This window comes from Thamnophis sirtalis, unplaced genomic scaffold, assembly GCF_051295495.1.
Source record: "Thamnophis sirtalis isolate CommonGarterSnake01/CBP01778 unplaced genomic scaffold, rThaSir2_p1.2 scaffold_3, whole genome shotgun sequence".
Lineage (NCBI taxonomy): Eukaryota > Metazoa > Chordata > Lepidosauria > Squamata > Natricidae > Thamnophis > Thamnophis sirtalis.
In genome coordinates this window covers 73,537,917-73,563,836 of record NW_028261383.1, presented here as the reverse complement: position 1 = coordinate 73,563,836, position 25,920 = coordinate 73,537,917, and the positions used below count along the sequence as shown (strand labels likewise).

The 25,920-nt window shown below is 37.3% G+C and overlaps 1 protein-coding gene across 5 annotated transcripts in view; it reads right to left on the bottom strand.

Moving 5' to 3' along the window:
* LOC106554613 (inter-alpha-trypsin inhibitor heavy chain H4) overlaps positions 1–25,920 on the bottom strand; it is a 34,941-nt gene continuing 9,021 nt past the window's right edge. The window contains exons 7-22 of one of the 5 annotated variants that reach the window (XM_087709163.1): positions 25,017–25,133; positions 24,141–24,309; positions 20,960–21,085; positions 19,691–19,872; positions 19,381–19,563; positions 18,752–18,891; positions 17,757–17,902; positions 16,407–16,478; positions 16,259–16,333; positions 14,063–14,140; positions 8,930–9,031; positions 6,645–6,767; positions 5,697–5,868; positions 5,156–5,310; positions 1,301–1,388; positions 1–145 (exon numbers count right to left, since the gene is read on the bottom strand). In XM_087709163.1, the coding sequence (XP_087565289.1) occupies positions 70–145; positions 1,301–1,388; positions 5,156–5,310; positions 5,697–5,868; positions 6,645–6,767; positions 8,930–9,031; positions 14,063–14,140; positions 16,259–16,333; positions 16,407–16,478; positions 17,757–17,902; positions 18,752–18,891; positions 19,381–19,563; positions 19,691–19,872; positions 20,960–21,085; positions 24,141–24,309; positions 25,017–25,133 (2,004 nt within the window). In that variant the 3' untranslated portion in view covers positions 1–69. Of the gene's footprint in view, positions 146–1,279; positions 1,389–5,155; positions 5,311–5,696; positions 5,869–6,644; positions 6,768–8,929; positions 9,032–14,062; positions 14,141–16,258; positions 16,334–16,406; positions 16,479–17,756; positions 17,903–18,751; positions 18,892–19,380; positions 19,564–19,690; positions 19,873–20,959; positions 21,086–24,140; positions 24,310–25,016; positions 25,134–25,920 lie in introns of those variants that run through there. The other 4 variants (XM_087709159.1, XM_087709162.1, XM_087709160.1 and 1 more) reach the window with 4 other exon arrangements.

Below are 25,920 nucleotides of genomic sequence, written 5' to 3'. Positions count from 1 at the left end.
TGATTTTATGCTATTTAATAAAATCATGGACATTAAGCAGTAATAATCTTTGGCTGTTAAGTGTGCTCTTTAAGGATTTATATTCAGTTTCCAGCAGGTAACTTCAGTTTGACTAGATCCAGTTCTATAGTCCTTCTCACGTGTCCTGAAAAACAAAAAAAGAGAAGTGTTAAGTACTAGCGTTGTTACTGATGAAATCTATATCCCGACATAAACCTTTGGTGGCATTATAGTATTATCTGATTAGCTTATCTGCTTTGGTTATCCTAGAATCAGGTAACCATAGGGGTATCTGAATATTATTCAAGGGTTTCAAATTACATCTGACATACCATGTCTGAGGAGACTTAGCAAGAATGGAATTCATGCCTCTGTGACTCATACCACACAGTGTAAAATATAGAAATAATTCACATACCCCTATCCAAAAGATAGAGTGGAACTTACACAAAATTCTATGTATCAGGGCATGACATAATGCAGTGTTTGTCAACCTTGGCAACTTGAAGATGTCGGACTTCAACTCCCAGAATTCCCCAGCCAGCAGATGCTGGCTGGGGAATTCTGGGAGTTGAAGTCCGGACATCTTCAAGTTGTCAAGGTTGACAAACACTGTCATAATGTATATCTCTCTGCTCTGAGAGTTTAAGTGAAGTTGGCCATTCCAATAAAACGTCCAAAATCAAGGATTAGAACATGACAAAAATTGCATGTTATATTTTAACACTTATGAGAATCCTGTCTTTATGTAAGCCTTTTCCACAGCTCCACCCCACTTGCATTCTTAAGCCCAAGTTAAAAGCCAAGTTCTAAAGATCCAGATAATTTTTAGTCTGGAGAAAAAGGCAACAAAAATAACAGAATAATATGGTTGGAAGGGACCTTGGAGTCTTCTAGTTTAACCCCCTGATCAAGTAGAAAACCCTGTAACATTACAGACAAATGGTTGTCTAATCTTGTCTAAAACCTCCTGTGGTGGAGCACCCACAACTTCTGAAGGCAACCCATTCCACTGATTAATTGTTCTCCCTGTCAGAAAATTTCTCCTTAGTTCTAGGTTACTTCTCTCCTTGATTCATTTCCATCCATTGATTCTTATCCTGCCTTCAGGTCCTTTGGAGAATAGGTTGACCTCTCTTCTCTGTGGCAGCCTTTCAAATATTGGAATATTTCTATCATGTCACCCCTAGTCCTTCTTTTAATTAAAAAAAGACATAGCCAATTCTAGCAACCGTTCTTCGTATGTTTTAGCCTTAAGTAAAAACAGTTTATCAAGTAAGTGCTTTTTGGTTTCTCTCACCTGATGGCTACCTTGAGCTGTCCATTTACATAAAGGAGTTTTACTAGACCAGAAGATCTTTGGAAATTTGTATTAGAGAAAAACTGACCTGGGAACACAAATAGACATAAACCCACAATTACAATTTTTAATATAATAGCTTAGACATCCCAGAAGCAGATTACATGCTACTTAAATCTATCACAGTTGAAATCTATGAAATATTTTCCTATTGTTTTTCTTCATATAGTTATGATCAATGAATCATTCAGCCACTTAATTTTATCTTTTCGGATTATATTTTGACCATAGCAATCAAAAGCTACAATCTAAAGTTCAGACCACTTTCATTGTGCTTTTTCAAATAACTCTTACACTTATCAGTTATGAACATTCCTGGAATTTTGATGCACTATTGTGCTACTACTTAATTGTGAAAATACTTTTCCATTCCGAAATCTTTATCCATGGCTAGAGATATGCCATATATTCTTCTTCAAGGCCATCAATAATAATAATAATAATAACAACAACAACAACAATCATCATCATCATCATCATCATCATCATCATCATCATCATCATCATCATCCATCTTAAGAAGGTACTTGGTTGATATCTAGGATACTGGCAGCAACCCATATCAACCATTCACACCAGTCAATGGTATTTGTGATGCGTTTTTGAATGTTTAGTTGACTAAGTTTCATGTTTGGTGAATAAAAATTAACAACAACAATAATAACCTTTATTGTCATTGTACATATATACAACTGATTTAGCATCTACTAGTGCAATCCATAACAAAAATACAAGACAACATGAATAATATAGAAAACGATCCTTATACAAGTAATTAGGGAAAAACCAGTCATATGTTTCCATAAATCAGTGCAGGGAACAGATTTGGCTTTATTCACCACAATGCAAATCTCACATTTAAATGAGATAGTCTACCAAGAAGCTTGCAATCAAGTCCTCTCGCTTTGGTGCTGGTACTTCGTTGTAGTTTGGGGTAGATTAAGCTGTCCATCTTGCATTGCTTAAAAGAACCCCTACTTCCATTTGAGATCTGAATTCAGATCTTGACATGAAAATGCAAATCTCTCATTAACTCAGAGACTTGGATGAGATGAGCAAATGATAAAAGCAATATTGCAATACAGGCTCCACAACGTATACTGTATGTATTGTCATATCACATGCATATATGTTATGAATCATGATGACATTATACTGCTTTGACCATTTTGATGAAAGCCTTCAATACATATGTGGACTGTGATTGGAACTCAATAAATGGCTTTAATTTTATCACTTTAAAAAAATTTGGAAGGCTGCTAGTCCCTTATTAGAGAATAAACCCTGTCAAATTTTTCATAAGAAAAAGTTGTCGTAGTTTCTGTTATAGGCAACAAGCATGTTTATTTACTTTATTCCAAATTTCAGAGGAATTATGTATTTCCTTCCTCTTTCATTTACTGATTGCTTGCCAATTTGAATAAAAATAGCAAACATGATTGATATTTTTCCATGCAAGAAACATAGTTCAAGTGCCAAGAGTAGGGGGAACGATTAAAGCAGTACAAGACATGTTTGTTCTCTGTTCAGTTGGGACCAAACTCACAGAGGGCACCAAAGGGTAGGAATAAATGATTGATGAACAGCAAACAATTGCATAACTTGAGAATCCAGTGTTCAACAAGTATGTTGTGTTTCATCCACCAAACTCCCACATATTCAACACACACGTACCCACACACACCATTTTGTAATCCTGGGAGGCAACTTCCAATAGGCACTAGGATTGGCTCTGATTTATGGCATCAATATCTTTGTTACAAAACATTGTTGATCAAGAACAGTTGATTTCAATAAACAATGCAAATAGAGACAGAGTTGCAAAGCCATCAGATATATTTCTCCACATGAGAAATGAAAAAGGAAATGTTTCAATCCCTTTTTCCCTCATCCCGAAGAAATATATGCTTCTATAAACGTAGTCAGGGGAGGCTCAGTGGCTAAGACGCTGAGCTTGTCAATCAGAAAGGTCGGCAGTTCGAATCCCTAGTGCTGCATAACGGGGTGAGCTCCCTAGCAATTTGAAAGCAGATAAAAATGCAAGTAGAAAAATAGAGACCACTTTGATGGGAAGGTAATAGCATTCCATGTGCCTTCAGCGTTTAGTCATGCCAGCCACATAACCACAGAGATGTCTTGGGACAGCGCTGGCTCTTTGGCTTTGAAACGGAGATGAGCACTGCCCCCTAGAGTCGGGAACGACTAGCACATATGTGCGAGGGGAACCTTTACCTTTATAGACACAGTCTTGGTACTCGTCGGACTTCACTAGAAAGGGGTTTGGAAAGGATTCATATGGACTCCACTCTCATATGAATATTTCTCGGACTTAACAAAGGCCATTTCCATATGATTATGATTAGTTTCCACTCTCCCAATTCTCAGTTTAGAAGGTGATTATATTTTTTTGCTACTAACTTGAAATGCTGAGAACAAGGTATGAAGCTAACCAGCACCCAAAAACACTTCCTTATTGCTGAGAAGAAAACCAAAAGCCTATCTATGTTTGTGAAATCACTAGTAGTCAAATTTGATTCAAGGGCAAATTTATCTTTCTAATGTTAATGTATCTCAAATGATTATCGCAAAGACTAGCAAAATAACATGGATAAAGTGCTTTGTGGATACTATATATTGAAAAGCCAAATTTCATTCCAAATTGTATTACTATAATTTGCAGCCAGTGATGTGTGGTGAGGTTTATGGCTGGTGAGGCACTGACACAGTGGTGGGTTTCAAATTTTTTTAGATTTGTGGACTTCAATTCCCAGAATTCCACAGCCAGGCATGCTCAACTCCAATTTAAAGCAACAGCATTTGTTTTTCTCCTTTGCGAAAAAGTTTCCTTCATTGTTTTTCTTCTCCCTCCCCCTCCTTCCTCCCTCTCCCTCCCTCCCCCTTCTCTCAAACAGACACACGCGCTTGCAGGCTGGGGTGAGAGAAGAGGCAGAGAAGCCGGAAGGGAGCCGATCCGAGGCTTTGATTGCAGGCGGAGCCACGTAGCCTTTTCAAACTTGTAACAGTGAAGCTGGGCTTATATAGTTTTATCCAGCGCTCTCTCTCTCTCTCTCTCTCTCTCTCTCTCTCTCTCTCTCTCTCTCTCTCTCTCTATCTATCTATCTATCTATCTCTCTCTCTGTGTGTGTGTGTGTGTGTGTGTTTGAAAAGGCAACATGGCTCTGCCTGCAATCAAACTACACTTGGGGAGGGATCTACATTTGAGGATGAAGTTTGAATTCCTCTCCTTCCCTCTGACCCACATGTACCTTTTCCAGCTGTTTCAGAGAGGATTTCAACTCTGCTCTTGCCTGTCATCATGAAAAGAAAAGAAAAGGAAAAAGGAAAAAGGCAAGAGCTGAGGTCAGGCTGAGCTAGTGGCTGCCAGAGTCACCAGATGACTTTGCTTAACTGTTTAAAAAAAGCCTCTAAAAAGCACTCTCTACAGTAGGAGGCAGGAGAACGATGTGCCTCACCTACTTTAGGAATTTTTAGGCTTTTAATCTTTGTTTAATTCTGCTCAAGTGATCATAAAACACCTAAAGTCAGACTAGATGAGGCACGTCATTCTCCTGCCTTCTCCTATAGAAGCCGCTTTTTTAGAAGCTTTTTTAAACAGTTAAGCACTAAGCAGAGTCACCCACAGTGACTCTGGCAGCAACTAGCTCAGTCCGACCTCAGCTCTTTCCTTTTTCCTTTTACATTTTTTTTTCTTTTCATGATGACAGTGGTGAGGCTCTGCCTCCCCTCCCTCCCCTGACTGCATGTCCCTGTCTGCAGCAGTAGTTAAATACTTACCGAAAAGTCCAGTAACTTGATTAGAAAAAGAATCGCTATTCTCAAAGTATAATCCAAGCCAACCAAGTGGAGGAGGTACATAGAAAATTTTGGTTACAATGTTGTCTGGTCCCGACAGAAAGAGACTTTCTCCACTTGTCAGTGTAATGTTTAGCCTAAGAGGAAACAAACTATTATTTTCTAATATTCTTTTGACAACTTTTCATGCTGATACAGTAATTTATTATCACTCAAATTACTGTTATTGACAAACACAATTTTAAAACATATTTAAATGAATATTTTCCCATTTTTTATTATTATATATCCCTTGTGTATGTACCTGAAGTAATTTATATAGTATATTTCAACACAATGGCCATACAGAAAGGAAAAAATGCCCATTCAAGCAACATTCAAGCAGTTTTTAACTGCTGTACACTCTCTCTTGGAGAAAGAAAGAACACCTTTCAGTCTGACAGATTACACAAAAATAGACTTATGTTTTAGAGATTGGAGAGCTCTGTTGTCTATAAAAGAAAACTGAAAATAGCAAGTTTACCCTTCATTTGTTAAAGATTCTCTGTCATTCCACACAAAAGAGTGACTGGAGTCATTACTTTTCAATGTAATTTTTTCTGTTGACACCTTTATTTCCAGGTTGAGCTTTGGATAAGTTATTTCAAACTCTGTAAAATGGTTGTTTTCACCAAGCTTGCCAGTCACTTCGATCCCTGGAAGTATGTAAAGGAACACTCAGAAACATATTCATGTTTGCCTAACATTCATTAGTACAGAAATAATTGCCACATAAATGCAATGAGTAAAAATATCTGAATTTCACAAGAATGCTCTTGGCTTAATCTGATTGCCAATTCAGTTGTCTGCAGTGTGCTCCCCTGCTCAATTTATTTAGACTCAAAAGCTAAGATGAGTTTAACCCATTTAGGATTTGGATGGGAGACTGCCACAAAGCCCCAAGATTACTGGCTAAACATAGAAGCTTTCTACATCTACATCTATATCTAGTATATCTACATCTACCTCCTGGAAGAATGTATGAGAACATGTCTATGAATTTCACCAACAGTCAAGCTTATTTGAAGATGGCTTAGTTACACTGCACAAATAATTACAACATCTGTTTTTGTCCAGATAGCCAACCTTTCAGGCAAGCAATCCATCATGCCAATGCTGCTAAATATTTTTTTATATCTGTGTAGCCATATAAGACAAGACAATTGATAAAGAGTGAATAGAAATCCCCAACATTTAAAATAAATATCACAAATAATCAGTGAATCTGGGAACTACGAAAAGTAAGCACACCCACATATAAGTATTGGAATAAGAGTTACAGTGCATTTGTGTGAAATGAGATGAAAAGTACAGTCAACAAAAACAAGGATTAGAAAAGAATAGTTGTTTCTTTTAGGCTGTCCCAAGGAAAACATCCCCATAGAACTTTGAATATTCAGAGCTACACATTTTTTTTATAGAAATCACATACCTTTCTCTGGATCAGATAACAGATTTAAGGGTGTTTGTGGCTGTCCGTTAATAGATATACAAACTAAAAAATTTTTATTATGTGGTTGGAAAAGGAAATGGTGATAAGAAGTCGTAGGAAGATCTGGAAAAAAAAGTAATTATTAGTATGTATTTTATACTGATTTATGGAATCATCTAAGATCCCTAATATCTTAGCTCAGTTTTATGGCTGATGAAATTCAGGTAATTATAATTAGCATGAACAGAAGGCTGCAAAAGTTTGCAACATATTAATTAACAGAGCTGTCAAATTCTTCATGGGGATATTTTGTTCCATCAAATGTCCACACACAGCCCCCTTAAAGCAATCTCAGGAGTTTTTACTCAATAACAAAGTAAAATAGCCCATTAATGAGCTGGCATGGTCCACTTAGGCTACAGTATCCATACGGCCTTTATTTCAGAAAGCTGTCCTTTAGATTTATTCAATTTAATGGTTTATTTTCTTGACTTGCCTCTTGCATTTTCCTTTACAAAGCATATAACCACAAATACTTGTGATTACTATAACTTAAACTCATGTTGCACTTATCGAGTGAAAACATCTGAAGAAGTAAATTGCAGCTTCAATTGTTTTCCCTCTGATGTTTTGGTGCAATAGATTAAATATACCATTTGAAGTGCTTTAAAAAGACATCCAGAATCACCTTATTGGTGAGAGGCATGGCATATAAATTTTAATAATAATAATAATAATAATAATAATAATAATAATAATATCATCCCCTCTAAGGAGCTTGACCTTGTCATGGTGGAGGGGCTTGCATGCTCTAATAATCCTAAGGGATATGCTGAACAGGTACAACCATATCAGATAGTTCTTAGGTGAAGGGCCAGACAAAATTTGCTCCACAACCCATTCAAATATGGTGAATACGAAAAAAATGAAATTTATGCCGGCTGAACTGTCGCCTGGATTAACAAGGGTTTCGTTGGATGCTATGGCTCCTGAGCATTCTGCGCAAAATGAGCTACAGGGCTCAGCTCCCTCTGCTAGGCAACCAGGACACGGACCTGACAAGCTACTGGAAGAAAAAGTGAAAAAGTGAAAATCTGGACTAGGGAAGAAAACATCTCTATTATGAAAGCTTACTATCAGTCTGAACCAGCAAAACGTGGATTTCAAAAATGAATGTATCAGATTTGGAAGGTGAACCACGCGGACTGTGATATCAGTGAACAAAGGCTAATGGACCAACAATGTGTAGTTCTAAGCCACAAATTTTTCACTACAGCAGAATTAATAGGAATCAAAGAGAAAGCAACTAATGGTCTGAGTATACCAACAAAGAAGAGTAACATCAAGAATGATTTGCAGACTCAAAAGCTAACTGAGGAAGAAAGGGAGAAAGAGGAGGCTAAAATGGATGAATATTTTCCTTCTTGCTAATTATCCCAGTATTGGGGTCCTTTTGTAATACCTTCCCCTCTAATGAATGTAAACACAAACATTGTTTCCTTTCTAGCTAATTATCCCAGTATGGGATGATCATTCCAAAGGGGAGGTGAGTTCCTGGGTGGCTAACAAAAACTAAAGGTGTGAAGGTGATAAGTCTTGTCAATTACAGGCAGCAGCTGCCATCCAGCTATCCCAGCATGAAGAGAGAGAGAGTAGGGAAAAGGAAAGCACAGTTGCAGTTACATGATTTCTCATCCAATAAATATTTCACTTAATGGCAGAGTGGTGAAATGAGGACTACCTATAGTTACTGTTTGATTTTACACATACTACTTGGGAAAGGCAATTTATTAGCTTGACTTAAGCCCAATGAGCCCTTAAGCTAGTGTTTCTCAGATTCGGTAACTTTAAGAAGTGTTGACCAACTCCATGCTGGATGGGAATTGAAGTCCACACATCTTAAAGTTTCAGAAATTGAGAAACTACAAGTCAAGATTCAGAGGTAGTGGATATTGCAAAATATTTCTAAATTGGCAGTCAAGTTCAGACTTTTGAGTATCACTAATGCTAAACTGGTTTCGTTCTGCCTCTTCTTCCTTTCAATTATTATTTATGTAATACCACATTCTTTCTAAAAAAAGTTATGCTAGTGTATCTATTTACTTTACAAATTGACTGAATGTACAGTATATTAAAAGGTTGGTCAAAGTTTTGTAATTTGCCTTATTAAGAATACAAAGCATGTTTGAACTGGGCAAAAGTCTCTATATGCATAGTAGAACCATTGACACCTATTGATAATGTATCAATCTATTTTTGCATATGGGCAATCCACTGACACTGACCATGAGTTCCTGACTTTGGGTTGAAATGTACTTTATTTGGCTTTCTTGACTTCTGTGTCTCCTTCGTTAAAAAGATCCCTGTTGGTTTTGAGATAGGACGACCTGCAGAAGTGTACATGTTAGTGAAGCTCACTAGTTTTTCTGTTTTACTTTGATCTCATAGATAGAATAGCATTTCATTATCGAAAACAAGAGTTACATTTATTTTTTACCCAAACCTAATCTCAAGATAAGAAGATAAGATAAGAAGCCCCTTCACTTGCCACAAATACATTTACACACAGACACACATACACACACAGAGAGATAGATATAATATATGAATACTATTGATAAGTGTGTGTTTCCCACAAATTTGCATGGATACACATAGAAACTAAGTACTAAAATCCAATTAAGGCTTGGAAATCCTTGTTTACTGACTTCCTTGTTCAGTAACCATTGGAAGTTACAGGGGTGCTGAAAAAATAATATTACAAACAATCCCTCAGTCACAGGGTCACTATTATAGTTGGTATGTGTTGTCCTGTGCCTCATCTGTGTTTTTTCCTCCCTTGCAGAATAGAGAGATTGGAGAGGATGGAATTATAAAAGAGTAATCAGGCACACAATGGGGAATACACAATGAAAGCTATGCGTTCTTTGTTAAATTCCCCATTATGTGCCTGCTTACTCTCTTGTAAAGATAGTCCTTGATTTATTATCATAATTAAAGTCACAATTTTTGTCATAGGTTGGGTTGGTGTTGAGCAGGTCACCGGATGACCACACCCAATTTTATGGCAGTCGTTAAGCAAATGCTGCAGTCGTAAAGCAAATTCTATGTTTGTTAAGAGAACCCATTGTTTGGTATGGGGCATGTTTTTGTGGGAAACTGAAAGTAAATACCAGTTTCTGGCAAAAGCATCATGAATCACAATCACATGACTGCTGGGTACTGCAAACAGTTGTAAAGGTAGGACAGTTGCTAAGCACTCAAAATTCAGTCACTTGACTAAGGGGGCCATCCATCATAACTTTGAGTATGGCCCGTATTCAAAGGGACTAACGACCCATATTATATGGATCTTAAGTCCCTTTGGAGGATTTCATCCTAAGTGTACAGTAGCTAAGTGAACCGTTGTGAGTCAAGGGCTACCTGTAATCCCTTCTACTCCAATATCCCTGCTCTGAGGGAGACAAGGAACAGATCAAGCACAGGAGAGATTGCCTAGAGAAGTTGCAGGGCAGAGAATGTAAAGAGAAAAGGATTCCAAGAAAACAAGTAGGCATACAATCAGGGGTGGGATCCAGTGGTGGGTTTCAAAAGTTTTAGAACCTCTTCTGTAGGTGTGGCCTCTGCCATGTGACTGGGTGGGCGTGGCCAACTTGTAAAATGTGGTGAAACTCACTTAACAACCCTCTTCCTTAGCAACCAAAATGTTGGCTCAGAAACTCTGGCATTTGAAGCACGCAAGTCTTAAAGCTATCAAGTTACAAGACCTTTGTACCCCTAACCCTTTCGGAAAAAACCCCAGGGGTATTCAAACTTGACATCTTTAAGACTTGTGGACTTCAACTCCCAGAATTCCTCCTCCAGTCAGGTTGTCTCAGAAACTCTGGCATTTGAAGCATGCAAGCCTTAAAGCTGTCAAGTTACAAGACTCTTGCACACCTAACCCTTTCGGGAAAAAAACCCCAGGTTTTTTTTTTTTTTTTTGTGGACTTCAACTCCCAGAATTCTTCCTCTCACTCTTCATCTTGATGATCTGCGGGTGGGCAGGGGGAGGGAGCTGGAACTGGTTCTAAACCGCACTGTAAATTTGTGGAACCTCTTCTATAGAAGCGGTTAGAACTGGCAGGAACCCACCCCTGGTGGGATCCTACTGGTTTAACAACCAGTTCACTGAGCGCATGTGTGAGCAGTTTGGAGAATACTTACCTTCAGGATTACTGCGTGGGAAGGAAAACAGCTGAGGCACGGCAATTCACTCTGTTGCGCGACTCAGCTGAGAAGTTAAAAGTAGGTAAAGGGCAGGGGCAGGCAGGCGAGCCCACTTGCTTGTGGGAGTGAACCAGCTCGCTCCCAGCTGATCTTCGGAGCTACAGGTTCGCCCGAACTGGTCCGAACCGATAAAATCCCACCCCTGCATACAATGGGGGAATACATTGGATTGTTTTCATAGCATGATCATAATGCCCAGGCCTGAGGGATACTGCATTTATTTAGATATGTATTTCCCATTGTGTGCCTACTTACTCCCTGGTATTCCCTTTCTTTTGAGTTAAATACAAATATTTATTGCCGTCTTGCTAATTATCCCAGTACACAACTGGGGTGAGCTTCCAAAGGGCAGGAGAGTGGAGAAAAGGGAAGCATAGTCACAGGGACATTATTTTACACTTGGCAACCAATTGTGTATAGGAATCCAGAGCAGAATCAAAGGCAGAGTGGAATCAGGCTGTGCCAATGCTTCCCCAGCCAGACTGCCAAACATTCAGATGACCATCAGATGGCAGAAAAGATTTAAAGTTTTCTGAACCTCTTCTCTGCCACCTAGTAATCAAGCTGATTATCATATATTGAGACTGACTACCTGTTTATTCATTACCAGGTCCTGTCTGTTCTAGCATAAGATATCATGGCACCCAAAGCAAATGTTTAGGCTCTTCTCAAGATGCATACTGGGCCTGCATCAGACAGCAACTAGATTGTTTTTTTAATGATTGGGGACACTCCAATTGAATTAAGGCACTCTTGTGACTATTTGGTAACTATTTACCTGTTATAAAAAATATTGTAGGGAATACATAGAGTGGCCATGGTGAAGGCAGGCACAGTTATTCAAAGTTATTCAAATTCGCTTCCTGGTTTTATATTACCAGGAAGCGGATTTCAGGTGGACTTTCCTAATGGTAAGGATTGTTCAATAATAGAACAAAAAGCCAAGTAGGCCTTGAATTCTCCATGCTGGAAATATTCAAAGGGAGCTTTATAGCCATGGGTTAAGCCATGTGAGGTAGTGCTGCATCCCTACCTTGGGAGAAGAATCGGGAGATAGTCCTTGAGTTACAACCATTTGCCTAGCAACTGTTCAAAGTTATGGTGGAGCTGAAAAATGTGATTTAAGATTGGTCTTCACACTTATGACCATTGCAGGAATCCCTGCTGTTGGGTGCTCAAAATTCAGGTCAAATTATTGCCATTTGTGACCTCTTCAACTGGCTTCCCACAAGCAAAGTTAGTGTAGGAAACTGGATTTAGTTAACAACTGTGGCAGTGGTGGGATTCAACTAATTTAACAGCCAGTTCTCTGCCCTAATGACCAGCTGGGTGGGCATGGCTTCGTGGTCATGTGACTGTATGGGGGTGGCCAACTCAACATCTCTCACATCGATGGGCACTTCACCTTAGCTGTTACAATGTAATAAGGGTTAACCAGAGAGGCAGTTTCTGTAAGCAGGACAATAAAGATTAGGCTAGAAACAACACCAGAATGTTTCCTTCCTGCCTTCCTTACAGGATTAGCCCTGTAAAGTGGAGAAAAACAAAATGAGCTTTCTTTCAACAACCGGTTCTCCGAACTGCTTAGAAAGTTAGCAAGTTAGTTCTGCAAACTGGCTAAATCCTGCCACTGAATTATGGTGGTTGCGTGCTTCAAATGCCACAGTTTCTAAGCCAACATTTTGGTTGCTAAGCAAGAGCGTTGTTAAGTGAGTTTCACCACATTTTACAGGTTGGCCACTCCCACCCAGTCACATGTCTGGCAAGCCACTCCCACCCGGTCACATGGCTGGCAAGCCACTACCACAAAGAATGCCACACCTACAGAAGAGGTTCTAAAAAATTTTGAAACCCACCACACACACACACACACACACACACACACAGACACACACACACCAGCCTCTGCCTCTGCTTTGCCTATATCAGGAGACTAGAAGATCCTTCAAAAGCCTTCAATTCAATCATTGTATGGTCATATATCAGAAGTATTGTCTAAAAATGATTATATGACAGAAGTAAGAGAGGAAAATGAAATTATATAAGTGCTTGGATGTTGCAGAAACTGAACAATTATTTATTTATTAAATTTATGTGCCAATCGGATTCCCAAATGAAAGACTATCTATAACATGGTCTACGTAATAATATACATTACAAACACATGCACATTTGAAACATATAAAATAATATTTATAGAATACTTTGGTATCACCATTGTTTCGTTTGTTATGAAAAAGTAACTTGTGTTGAAAAACCAAAGCTTTTCACTTTATTTTGGATATTTCAAAACATACATTAAGAAAAGGGTAGGTTTTATATATATTAATTGCAGCATGAATTGTATTTGCTCAGCAATGGAAAAATGATGAAATACCATTAGATTAGTGTATAATTAAGAAAATATTAGAATGTGTAGAAATGGAAAGATTAGCACTCATTATTAAGGATAAAGAAGAAACTGAGTATTTCCTGATGTGGGATGTATTCTACCAATGGTTAGACAATAGAAACAGAAGTTAGAAAGCAGGAGATATAAAAAAGAGGAAATGTTAATGTGGAGAGAATTTGATGATGAAGATGTTACATATTACTGTAATTGTATGGATATATACTGTGTCTCCACAAAAAAAAAGAGACAGTGTCTTATTTTCTTTTGACCTGTGAAATAATCACCCAGCCTTACTTTCATGGAGGTCTTATTATTTTTGAAGTGCGGGAGGGGGCGAGCTGTTGTTGTGTTGCAATATTTTCGGGCAGGGCTTATTTTGGAGGTAGGTCTTATTTTAGTGCATGCGCTCAAAAGCCCAATTGGGATTATTATCTTGGGAGGTATTATTTTGGGGGAATCAGAGTAGTTATATTATTAATAGTATTGTGGTGAATATTATAACAAATAAGTGGATTTGGATTGCTTAAAACCCAGATCTCACACTGTTCGGTGGAAATGGAAAGTAATATAAATAAAACAAATAAAACACGAAAAAAGAAGAAAAGGGTAGGTTTTCTTACTGGAATAACTTTTTCGATTTTATTACAGACCAGAGAGGATGACATGGGCAGCCCACTTCTCAATACTACAGGCAATAGCATGAGCAAACTAACAGATTGTACAGTAATCTTTGTTAGACTTAAGATGGCAAAAATACCTGGGTTAGCAGCTGAACGCATCAGACCTTCATCAACAAGATCATACTGGATACTGGTATCAATCAGCCTTGGTGGACCTATGAAAGAATCTTGAAGTTAGGTGGGTTTTATGAGGCTGCCTTCCTTACAGGATTAGCCCTGTAAAGTGGTGGTGGGAATGAGATTTCTTCCAACTGGTTCTCTGAACTGTTTAGAAAGTTAACAACTGGTTCTGCGAACTGGCTGAATCCCACCACTGAACCATGGTGGTTTGCTTAAAAACTGTGGCAAAATAGGTCATAAAATTGGGTACAACTCATTTAATGACTGCCTCCCTTAGCAACAGAAGTTCTGATCTTAATTGTTGTTATAAGTTGAGGACTACCTATATAGCTTTAATAGATTGTAGTAACAGGATATGGTTGATACAACTAAAGAATATAGATCTTTGATACTTGACTCATGGAGGTGGATTAGGTTAGTTTAAATCAGAGTTAAATCCAAGTGACCTGGAGTCAGAGTTTCTCAAGCACTTCTATTTTGCATCAAAAGTTTGGAGGTGAGGGGAGGCCAGGCAAGCTGCCGAGCAAGGTAAAAGGCCATGTGAGGTGAGGCCACCTCAGTGTGACTAACATCAAGTTGGCCACACCCACCCAGTAACATGACCACTCAGCCATGCCTACTCAGCCAGTCATTAGGGCAGAAAACCAGTTGTTAAATTATTTGCATCCCACCACTGATTAAGTTCTAGTTAAGATGATTCGTTGCTCATGCCTATACAAAAGATTCTAGTTAACTAGTGATCAGCACTAAATTAGTACTAGGTAAGAGTTAATGGAATTCAAGGGGAGGGTGCACTTGATTCTCTTGTGGGGACATAATGATTCCAGAATGATTCCTTTCTTGAATACACACACACAGACACAGACACAGACACACACACACACACAGACACACACACCAGGCTCTGCCTCTACTTCGCCTATATCAGGAGATTAGAAGATCCTTCAAAAGCCTTCAATTCAATCATTGTATGGTCATATATCAGAAGTATTGTCTAAAAATGATTATATGACAGAAGTAAGGGAGGAAAATGAAATTATTTAGATGCTTGGATGTTGCAGAAACTACAACAATTATTTATTTATTAAATTTATATGCCAATCAGGTTCCCAAATGAAAGGGTATATCTATATCTATAACATGGTCTACGTAATAATATTCATTACAAACACATGCACATTTGAAACATATCAAATAATATTTATAAAATACTTTGGTATCACCATTGTTCCGTTTGCTATGAAAAAGTAACTTGTGTTGAAAAACCAAAGCTTTTCACTTTATTTTGGATATTTCAAAACATACATTAAGAAAGGGGTAAGTTTTTCATATATTAACTGCAGCTAGAATTGTATTTGCTCAGCAATGGAAAAATGATGAAATACGATTAGATTAGTGTGTAATTAAGAAAATATTAGAATGCACAGAAATGGACAAATTAACACTCATTATTAAGGATAAAGAAGAAGCTGAGCATTTCCTGATGTGGGATGTATTCTACCAATGGTTAGACAATAGAAACAGAAGTTAGAAAGCAGGAGATATAAAAAAGAGGAAATGTTAATGTGGAGAGAATTTGATGATGATGATGTTATGTATTACTGTAATTGTATGGATACATACCGTGTTTCCCCAAAAATAAGATAGGGTCTTATTTTCTTTTGACCCGTAAAATAAGCACTTGTCCTTATTTTTTGGGAGGTCTTATTATTCTTAAGGTGCAGGAGGGGGCAAGCTGATGCTGTGTTGCAATATTTTCAGGCAGGGCTTATTTTGGGGGGAGGTCTTATTTTAGCGCATGCCCTCAAAAGCCCAATTGGGTTTATTATCCGGGGAGATCTTATTATGGGGGAAACAGGGTAGTTATATTATTAATAGTATTGTGATGAATATTATAACAAATAAGTGGATTTTGATTGTTTAAAAGCCAGATCTCACACTGTTCGGTGGAAATGGAAAGTAATATAAATAAAATAAATAAAACATGGAAAAAGAAGAGAAGGGTAGGCTTCTTACTGGAATAACGTTTTTGATTTTATTACAGACCAGAGAGGATGACACGGGCAGCCCTCTTCTCAATACTACACACAATAGCATGAGCAAACTAATACATTGTATAGTAATCTTTATTAGACTTAAGATGACAAAAATACCTGGGAGACCCTTGTGGATCCTCACAGATGTATCAGGAAAATGAGCTTGCATCCTTGACGCAACTACGAAAGAAACTTAGATGGGGTTATGATGGGGAAAATGTCAGAAATAAATACTGGTACTATATGTCTAGAATATAAAACCTACCGGGGAATGAATGTGGAAGCGCATATGAACTTCCAGCATGTCCTCGAAAATTTCCCTGGAAATCCTCATTATCTGGGCAAAGAAACAATGACAGAAGTAATATCAACTTTACTAAAAAGTTTCTAGATTGTCAACTCTCAGAAATGTCCTCTTGGGCTAGGAAAGAAAATGTGCTCACCCATCTCTGAGATTATTTATGTTGAAAGATTACAAGTGTTTTGAAGTAGACCTGTCAGAACAGATCGTTCCTGCTTTTATGGGTAGCTCATTATTATTCAAATTATTTACTTATTTATTTTGTATCCTGTTTTTATTATTTTTACGAATAATTCAAGGTGGTGAACATATCCAACACACCTTCCTCCTCCTATTTTTCACACAGCAACAACCCTTTGAGGCCGGTTGGCTGAGAGAGAATGATTGGCCCAATTTCCCCTAGCTGGCTTTCATGGCTAAAGCGGGACTTGAACTCACAATCTCCTGCTTTCTAGCCTTGTGCCTTAATTACCAGATTAAACTGAATCTCATCATCTTATTAGTTCACCAAATCATTTGCAATCTAATTCAGAATTCTGAATCACCAAATTCCATCAAGAGATTTCATAACACTATGAGCTACAATCACAATCATAACATATAATCTGTTCCTGTATTATTTATAGAACATAACCTAAGAATTTAGGAATAACTATAGTAGCAAGACATGCAATGAAAATAACAAAGCTTTAAACTATAATCTTCTTGTTTCCATTGTATTTATTAGTCCCATTTTATAAAAAAATAATAATACCATATACTTAGTTTAAAAAGAGAGGGGATAGAACACAGTTCAGTTTTATACTGAAATAATCTAATATGTGACTCAATATTAAGAAAAAAATACATTTATCTATACATGCTTAAAGTATACTTTAGAAAATCTAAGAAAATGCAATTTATATCTACTAAAGCCATAGTACAGAAAATGGCTTGATGTATTACTGGTTATATTATTGAGTAAACAAGGAATAGGATTAGGTTTCTTTTTTAAAAAATGTCGCTAAAATCCCCAAAGAAAATAAAAAAATAATGCTAGAAAACCTCAATCCTGTTCATAGTCATCAATTAACACTTGAAATACATATACTGTATTCAGAGTGAACATCAATGATACCATACCTATGCTCTCACAAGCCATATTGCTTTTATTTCAGAATCATACATTCATCCTGGCAGCACTTACAGATAGACTCAGAAATATTGTCCCAGTCATTCTTCCAGCAGCTGATTGAAATTCAGAAGACAATGGAATGGCCAGAAACCTATTAGAATTCTTATATTGTGCATAGAAAGAAATATGTGAATTTTTACCTTCTTCTGTTGGCTTGTTAGCCACCTCTTCAGCTTCTGGCTTAGTGACCACCATGGAAGTCATGGGTGTTACAAAGCTGTACTTCAGGGAGAGGTTTAATGCTTGGTTTTCCAGGGTTTTTTGCTCTGCTTTTTCTGCCAAAATGCTGAAACACAGAGCATAATTTCCACTGATTCTATATGTGATTCAGGATTTTTTTTAAATATAAAATTAGCATACATCAGAAGTTTTAAAATGTGGTTTGGAACATTCATATTCTTTCACTGAGACACAAAGTGAAACCAACTGAAGGACAGAATAGACTAGGAATGAACCAAGAATGAACAACAGAACTGAAGATAGTTCATGTGTCAACTCCTAACGTTGCCATAGTGAGAGAAAAGGGGGAGCACATTCCACACATACTTGCGGCTAAAGTTAGATCTCAGATTACAGCAGCAGGTTTGGGAGGGGTGCACCTCATTAGGGAATGTGATTTATGACACAGACTGACGGGAGAGAAGGAACAGGGGTAAAGTTCAGCTATAACTCAAACAAAGCTTAGATCTGACTGTGAAAAGGTCTTGCCTATGGTGCTCCTAATACAGTGTTTTTCAACCACTGTGCCGTGGCACACTAGTGTGCCATGACATAGTGTAAGGTGTGCCGTGGGAAAATTACTTTATATATAGTCAATATAGGCACAGAGTTAAATTTTTTTAACATTTTCTAATGGTGGTGTGCCTCGAGATTTTTTTCATGAAAAAAGTGTGCCTTTGCACAAAAAGGTTGAAAAACACTGTCCTAATAAATGACTAGTTTTGTGTTGAAACTTGGCTTGATACTCATGAATTGATTAGGGCATTTTTAGGAAACCTGACAGCATGACCTGCAACTAAAAGAAGAAAAACACTGTGCCTTTGTGAACTCAAGCACTAACTACCTGTAATATTTAGAAGAAAGTATTTTCTTTAAGTTACTGTCCCCCCCAAAATATGCAAAGATAGTCACTTACGACTTTTCTAATAGCTGTTGAATGGTTAAATAAGCCCATAATTTTTCAATGAAATTTCCAAATATGTATTCCTGGTGTTCAAAAACTTGTGCTTTCTCTGTGACATTAGCATCTTCTTTCAGGGTCAAATTGCTTCCATGCTGAAAAATAGGGCAAGGGATCAGGGTGAGTTTTTGATATAATAATCAAATTCTATTCTGCAGGACATATTTGAAAGGAGAGGTCCTTTCAGTTTGCTACCTTCAAGGAAGCAAAGATTATAAACATTAAAATTAAAACACTCGAAATAGTGAATTGGATGGTCAAAATATTGAATTAATTGGACATATTTGCACAACACAATGAAGGCAAGATCTGGTTTAACCTGCAAATGATTCTAACAGCTGTTACACTTGTTGAGCTACAATTCTTTCATTCATGGTTTAAGATTTCCTTATCATCCAATATGTAGTACAGCAGCTTCACCTGTGTCTTCTATACACGCACATATACTCCATTTTGTATTTTTAAAACACTTTGAAGGTAACACACTGTTACTAGTTTTCAGAACTTAGTTTGGAAACATAGCTCAGAATTTCATCTGAAACAAAACACTTGTACCTTTTCAATAGTAGTTACACAATACTTACCCCCTGAGCTTTTATTTCCAAGGAAAATATATCAATTTCATTGTCAAGTTTTCCAGCCACTACAATTTCAGAACCCTCATAGAGCAACTTAAAGTTATTTTCAGTGACGTCCTCTACAGCATTGCCAAGATAATTTATATTAATCTCCTTCAGGATGGGAATAGCCACTTCACTATAAAAGTCCTTAAATGAAGAAAGATAGAACCAGGGGAAATCATTGCATATTTCAGTCAGGGAAATTAAGATTATTTTTAGCATGCTACTGAAGTACGTCAAAAGATACCGATAAACTTTGAACATCAGTCCTTACCTGGAGCTGAAGGGCTGCATCTGAGTCCTCATATATACGTCGAGCAACTCCCGAATTATCTAAGGCCAACTTCTCCAGAAAACTATAGCTTACATCAAATCCAAAGCCAAGGCAGTAGAGGAAATACTTCTCTTCATTGGCGTTATTTATGTTTTTCTGTATTTTCTTAGGGTTTGTTTCACCTGTTATATGGATGAACATGCACAAATATATGGATTACTTTGTTTTAGATTATTTATTGTATTTTCTGACTTTTCTGCTTTATAAACATTAGCTGTCTTGAGTGCCATTTTCTAGTGAAAAGACAGGATATGAACATGGTATGTGTGTACATGGCAGAGTAGCTTGCTCAGATGTGTCACTGAACTAGAGGTGGTATTAGCAGGTTCTGAGCAGTTCTGGAGAACCGGGAGTGGAGATTTTGAGTAGTTTGGAGAACCGGTAAATACCATCTCTGACCGGCCCCACCCCCATCTATTCTATGCCTCCTGAGTCCCAGCTGATTTGGAAGAAATGGGGATTTTGCAGTAACCTTCCCCTGGAGTGGGGTGGGAATGAAGATTTTATAGTATTCTTCCCCTGCTCACCCACCAAGCCATAACACGCACACCAAGCCATGCCCACAGAACCAGTAGTAGAAAATTTTGAACCTCACCACTGCACTGAACCAAGATAAAGGATTAAGAGAGAATAAAGGGTGTGTGAGAATAATAAGCAATAGAATATGACTGCTACAAAATTCTAAAGTATTATTATCACATAAACCAAATGCAGCAATCCACAATTTCTGTATATTAGAGATTTGATTTCTGAAATATTTAAATGATCAACAGATTAAATAATCAACAGAGACGAGAGATACAGTGTGCTTTTCTTAGGCTGATCCTCATTGTAAGGATGATAGTAGAGTTTGTTTTTCAATATACTTGAAAAGATTTATATGAATTATCAATAGCAATTTTCCTCTCTCTCTTTTCACCATTCTCAATCCTTTGGTCTTCATATTAACAACATACTCAGTCACCTATCCACACGTAAACATATTGTACATGAATGAATAAAACCACTGGAAAGAAGTCAGAAGAAACATTTGAGGATATTTGAATTGTAAAGTTCAAGAAGTGAGGAAAAGCTATGGAAGAAAATAATGCTATTTTAAATAAGATTTTTTTTTAAAAAAAATGATGTCATTCAAAAGTATATACTGAAATAAATAAAATGCAATGAACGGCAATAAGAACTGGGTAGCTGTTTCTGTTCCTAACTTACCAGAAGTGGGTTGACCATCAGTCAGCAAAATGATCATTGAAATGCTTCTTTCTGGCAATAACTCCCCATAGGTGGCTTTATCCAGAGAATCAATGGCTGTCAAAAGAGCCTCATTAATATTTGTTCCTGCAATATGAAGAATTGTAACAATGAATATGCTAGTAGTGTTGGGATTGTTCTCAAAGCATGGAGAGTACATTTCAAGGCATTTGAATAAATCTATTTAATCAGATACATTTTTAAGTCTCCTTGCTGATTAAATAAATACAAGTAAATAAAGGCACGTTGACACCATTTCTACTACATGGCTCTACATGGGGCTGCCCTTGAAGAGCATTCGGAGACTTCAGCTTGTCCAGAATGCAGCCGCGCGAACGATTGTGGGTGCACCCCGGTACACCCACGTCACACCTATCCTCCACGAGCTGCACTGGCTGCCTGTTGGTCTCCGGATACGCTTCAAGGTGCTAGTCATTACTTTTAAAGCCCTACATGGTATTGGACTGGGTACTTGAGGGACCGCCTCCTGCCAATCACCTCCCTACGACCAATTAGATCCCACAGATTAGGCCTCCTCCGAATACCATCAGCTAGCCAATGTCGACTGTCGACCCCTCGGAGGAGGGCCTTCTCTGTGGCTGCTCCAGCCCTCTGGAATGATCTCCCTGTGCAGATCCAGACCCTCACCACCCTTCCAGCTTTCCGCAAAGCCACTAAGACCTGGCTGTTCCGGCAGGCCTGGGGCTGATGAGTTCCTGGCCCCATTTAAACTGTTGTGACTGTTGCTCTGTTTTTACTTGTCTGTTTTGTCTTTTGTTTGTATTTCCCTTCCCCCTTGCTTGTTAGCCGCCCTGAGTCTCTCGGGATAGGGCGGCATACAAATGCAATAAACATTACAAAACAACATTACATTACTATCCAGTCATTCAAAAGCAAAATTTCTGGACTACCACCTTCAATCATACAATTGAAACACCCAATCTGTGCGTTCCAGAGAAAAGATTGATGATCTCTTAATTTTGTGAAGTTGATGCTTCATAAATGCTCCTAGCCCCACTCGGATTGTTGCGACTGTTGAGGAATTTTTTTAATCTGGTTTTTGTATTTGTTTTGTCTTGTTTGTTTTCTTTGTATTGCCCCCCTTCCCTATTAGTTTGTTAGCCGCTCTGAGTCCCCCTGGGAACAGGGCGGCATACAAGTTTAATAAACTATAACTAAACTATAATTTTTCAATGGCAACACCTACACTGCAGCATTGCTTCCTAGCAGAAATCAAATTGACTGTTATTTTAGCCTTCTGGAAATTTTAAACAATTGTGGTATTCCAGAGGGTTTGTTGAAATGTTAGAATGCCAGTGGTGTTATTTATTTTGGTTTCAGGCTGTTATTTAACATCTAAATTTATTGTAGATTTTTTAATTTTATGCTTTGTTTTGTTTGCCTTTAATTGCTTTAACTGGTAAAAGTCTTAGATTATTTATTCATTTATAAATGGCATTTACACATGTCACAAACAAACATATGTGATTTGAAGCCAGCTAATGTTTCTCAATTGCAATTGGTCCCATTATGAATGCCTTCAGGCTGCATCAGATGATTACAATTGATTTCAAGTACAGTCAATGCAAATCAGTATTAAGTCAGTGCCTGGCTCCATATCCATATTTTTATGTCAAGTTGTGTTCATTCTCCCCCCACACCCCAGGTATGAACACCTGCTAGAGAAAGAGCTGCAAAAGTTCAAAATCATAATCACTTCTGGTGGGTTCCCCCCACCGAAAATATCTTCAAAATAGTAGCATATTACAATATACAGTATCGTATTACAATACAGCAACTGGGCCTGTTCTAGGAAAAATCAAAAATTAGATTCAGAGTCCTGGGAAATGGAAAATATCAGCCTGCCAACTTTCTGGAGCTCCAAATTCCAAAGAGATACTTGTTTAACTAAAATTGAAAGTACACCAGCTTAGAACAATAAACAGATAATGAATAGAGATGACAATGTGGGATTCCATTGCTATGGTACTGATCTGAAAGGAGCACTAAGTCCTTATATGGGATTGTCATAACTTATACAAATAGAAATCTCTGGTTTCAAATCAGGAGAATTGCTAAGGCAATAATAATAATACTTTTCATTTTCATAATAATCGGTTCATAATAATAACTTCAGCAGCAAAGAACTAACTTTGTTGACCTCGATCTCTCAAAAAAAGATAACATCAAAGAAAAATAAATAAAAAATGAAATTCATGGAGGAATATTATTATTAATAGTAGTATTATAGATCTATGTATCTTATTGTTTTAATCCTTTTTAATATTTTTCATTTCTGTAAGCCGCCCGGAGTCCTCCGGGATTGGGCGGCCTATAAATTCAATAAATGAAATGAAATGAAATGAGATCTTTATGTGGAGACCATGGTGCTCTCTGAGCTTTTGGGGGAAATGAATTTTTTGAGCTTTTTTAAAAAAATCTCTGAGCTGAGATTTTTATTCAGAAATAGATAGATAACAGACAGATAGACATATACATAAATGTCAACTCAAGGGAGGAAATATAAGAATAGTAATAGCACTTAGATCAATATCCCATCCCATAGTGCTTTACAGCATTCTCTGGGTAGTTTACAAGGCCAGCATATATTGGCCCCAACAATCTGACTCCTCATTTTATCAACCTTGGAAATATCGAACTCCAGACTGTGGGCAGAGTTAGCCTGTAATAGTACATTCTAACCACTGTGCTATCCGGGTTCCTAATATACTTAATACTCCTGTCTCCAGTTTTTCCCAAAACAACAGCCCTCATTGTTATAAATGTAATCTAACATAACTTGAACTATATTGAATATCAGAAGGAAGAAATAATTATTTAATGTTTTTAACAAAAAAGTCAAGTAAGGATATGAGAAACTAGAATCAATAAGGTTTAGATATAGCATAGCATAGCATAGCATAGCATAGCATAGCATAGCATAGCATAGCATAGCATAGCATAGAATAGAATAGAATAGAATAGAATAGAATAGAATAGAATAGAATAGAATTCCTTATTAGCCAAGTGTGATTGGACATACAAGGAATTTATCATATCAGTTCCAGGGAATTCCTGATTAAACCACTATTGCAAAGATAAACAAAGATGGACAAAGATGACTTTTAGTCCTCATACTGACCTCCTTGCGCATCAATGGTTTTAACATACTGTTTAGCTGATTCCACATTCTCCTTGCTGGCTTGCACCAAAGTAGGCTTCCACTTTGAAGTTCCTCTACTGAAGACAATTAAATTAAAATGGTCTTTGGGATTAAGATCTTCCAAAATCTTTTCCAAGGCTTCTTTAGTCTATAACAAAGATTAAAATAAAACATGGTTAAATTCTGTAACCTAAAGCTCTCATTTTGATAGCTATTAGAAGGAGTGAAAATATATATAACCTTTAACCTGTGTACACAGAACCTTCATTTTCCCTTTAATATAAATTAGAAAACACAGGAGGATATATTTCATAATTACAATGCTTGCCTTTGATAAAATAAAGCAGTTGTTAATGGTTTCCAAATAAGATGGAATATTTAACCAACTTTAAAGGGTAATTATTCCACAGCTCATTTTAAAGCATTAGCCAGTTGCTCATTTATTTGTTTCCTAGATCTATATTATACTTTTCCTCCTCAATCTCAAGTCATTTTATGAGAACTGCACTGTGAGGCAGATTAGTTAAGAGAAAATGACTGACCCAAAATGACTGGTACATAGAAAGAACAACCTAACGTGTCTACCTTGGTAATAATAATTCACTTAAAAGTAATAATATATACAAAGCCAACAAGGAAATAAATGTAAACAATAGAGGGATGGAAAGAAGTCCTGTTTATTCTGACTGTAGCACATCATTGTTCTTTCTTGATTCACGGCTATAAAAGAGAGAGGAGACTGAAAATTTCTGAGGCTGCTTGCTGAAACAAAATAATTTTCATTGGAACTAAACTTGGCATGCAACAAAAACTATCAATAGACTCAAGAAAAGGCTCTGTTTTGAGAGAAATTACCTGCCGAATTTTATTGCCACTCATAGATCCACTTTTATCTATAACAAAGATGATATTTTTGGGAAATACTGGCATATCACTGGGTGCAAAATAATGGACAAAATAACCATTCACGATCTGAAATGAACAAAATATGTTATTTTAACATGTTATAGATACATATTTTGATATACTGGAAGATAAAGAAACTAAAATTGGCTAAATAGGATACTGGGTCAAAAATACTTTTATGTATTTAGTTATTTAATTTATATGCTGCCCATCTCATCACTTGGGTGAGTCTGAAAATTTGGTTGAAGAAATACATTTCTATGTCGCTTAACTCTCCGAAGCATACATTAGTTTACTGTATGAAAAGTACTGAAGTCTGAAACCAAACTTTTAGCCAAGGACGTCTGCTTTAACAAAATGTAAATGTATTCCTAACAATAGATACATAAATTCAGTTCAATTATATATATGGAAATGACCTTCTGTACATTTATTGATAGGCAGTAAAAATATTTTGATTATATGTGTTCCAACTGTGGTTTGGTCCCCACATTTCCCCCCCAGAGAGCAGACCAACACAGTGTCTGCTATTTCTCATAGGATATGTTCCCTGCTGTGGAACTACACTGCTGTCCACTGGCAGTCCTCTGGCCTGAAATTTGCTGATCTGATCCCTGTCCTACCATGACTGCTTTTGTGCCACCTTCTTGCCAATCACGAGTTTTTCCTCCAAGCTATCGGGTGGCAAAGCTTAACAGATTTGACTTTTTTGAGCCTTCCCCTGTGGATACCTAGTAGTTGACCTGCTTTCAGACATTTCCCCATCATCTGAAATATATACCTTTAGATATAAGTAGAGGTTGGGAAGGGTTCTATCCAGAAATTTGTTTTGGGATGTAATAGCACAGCAAAA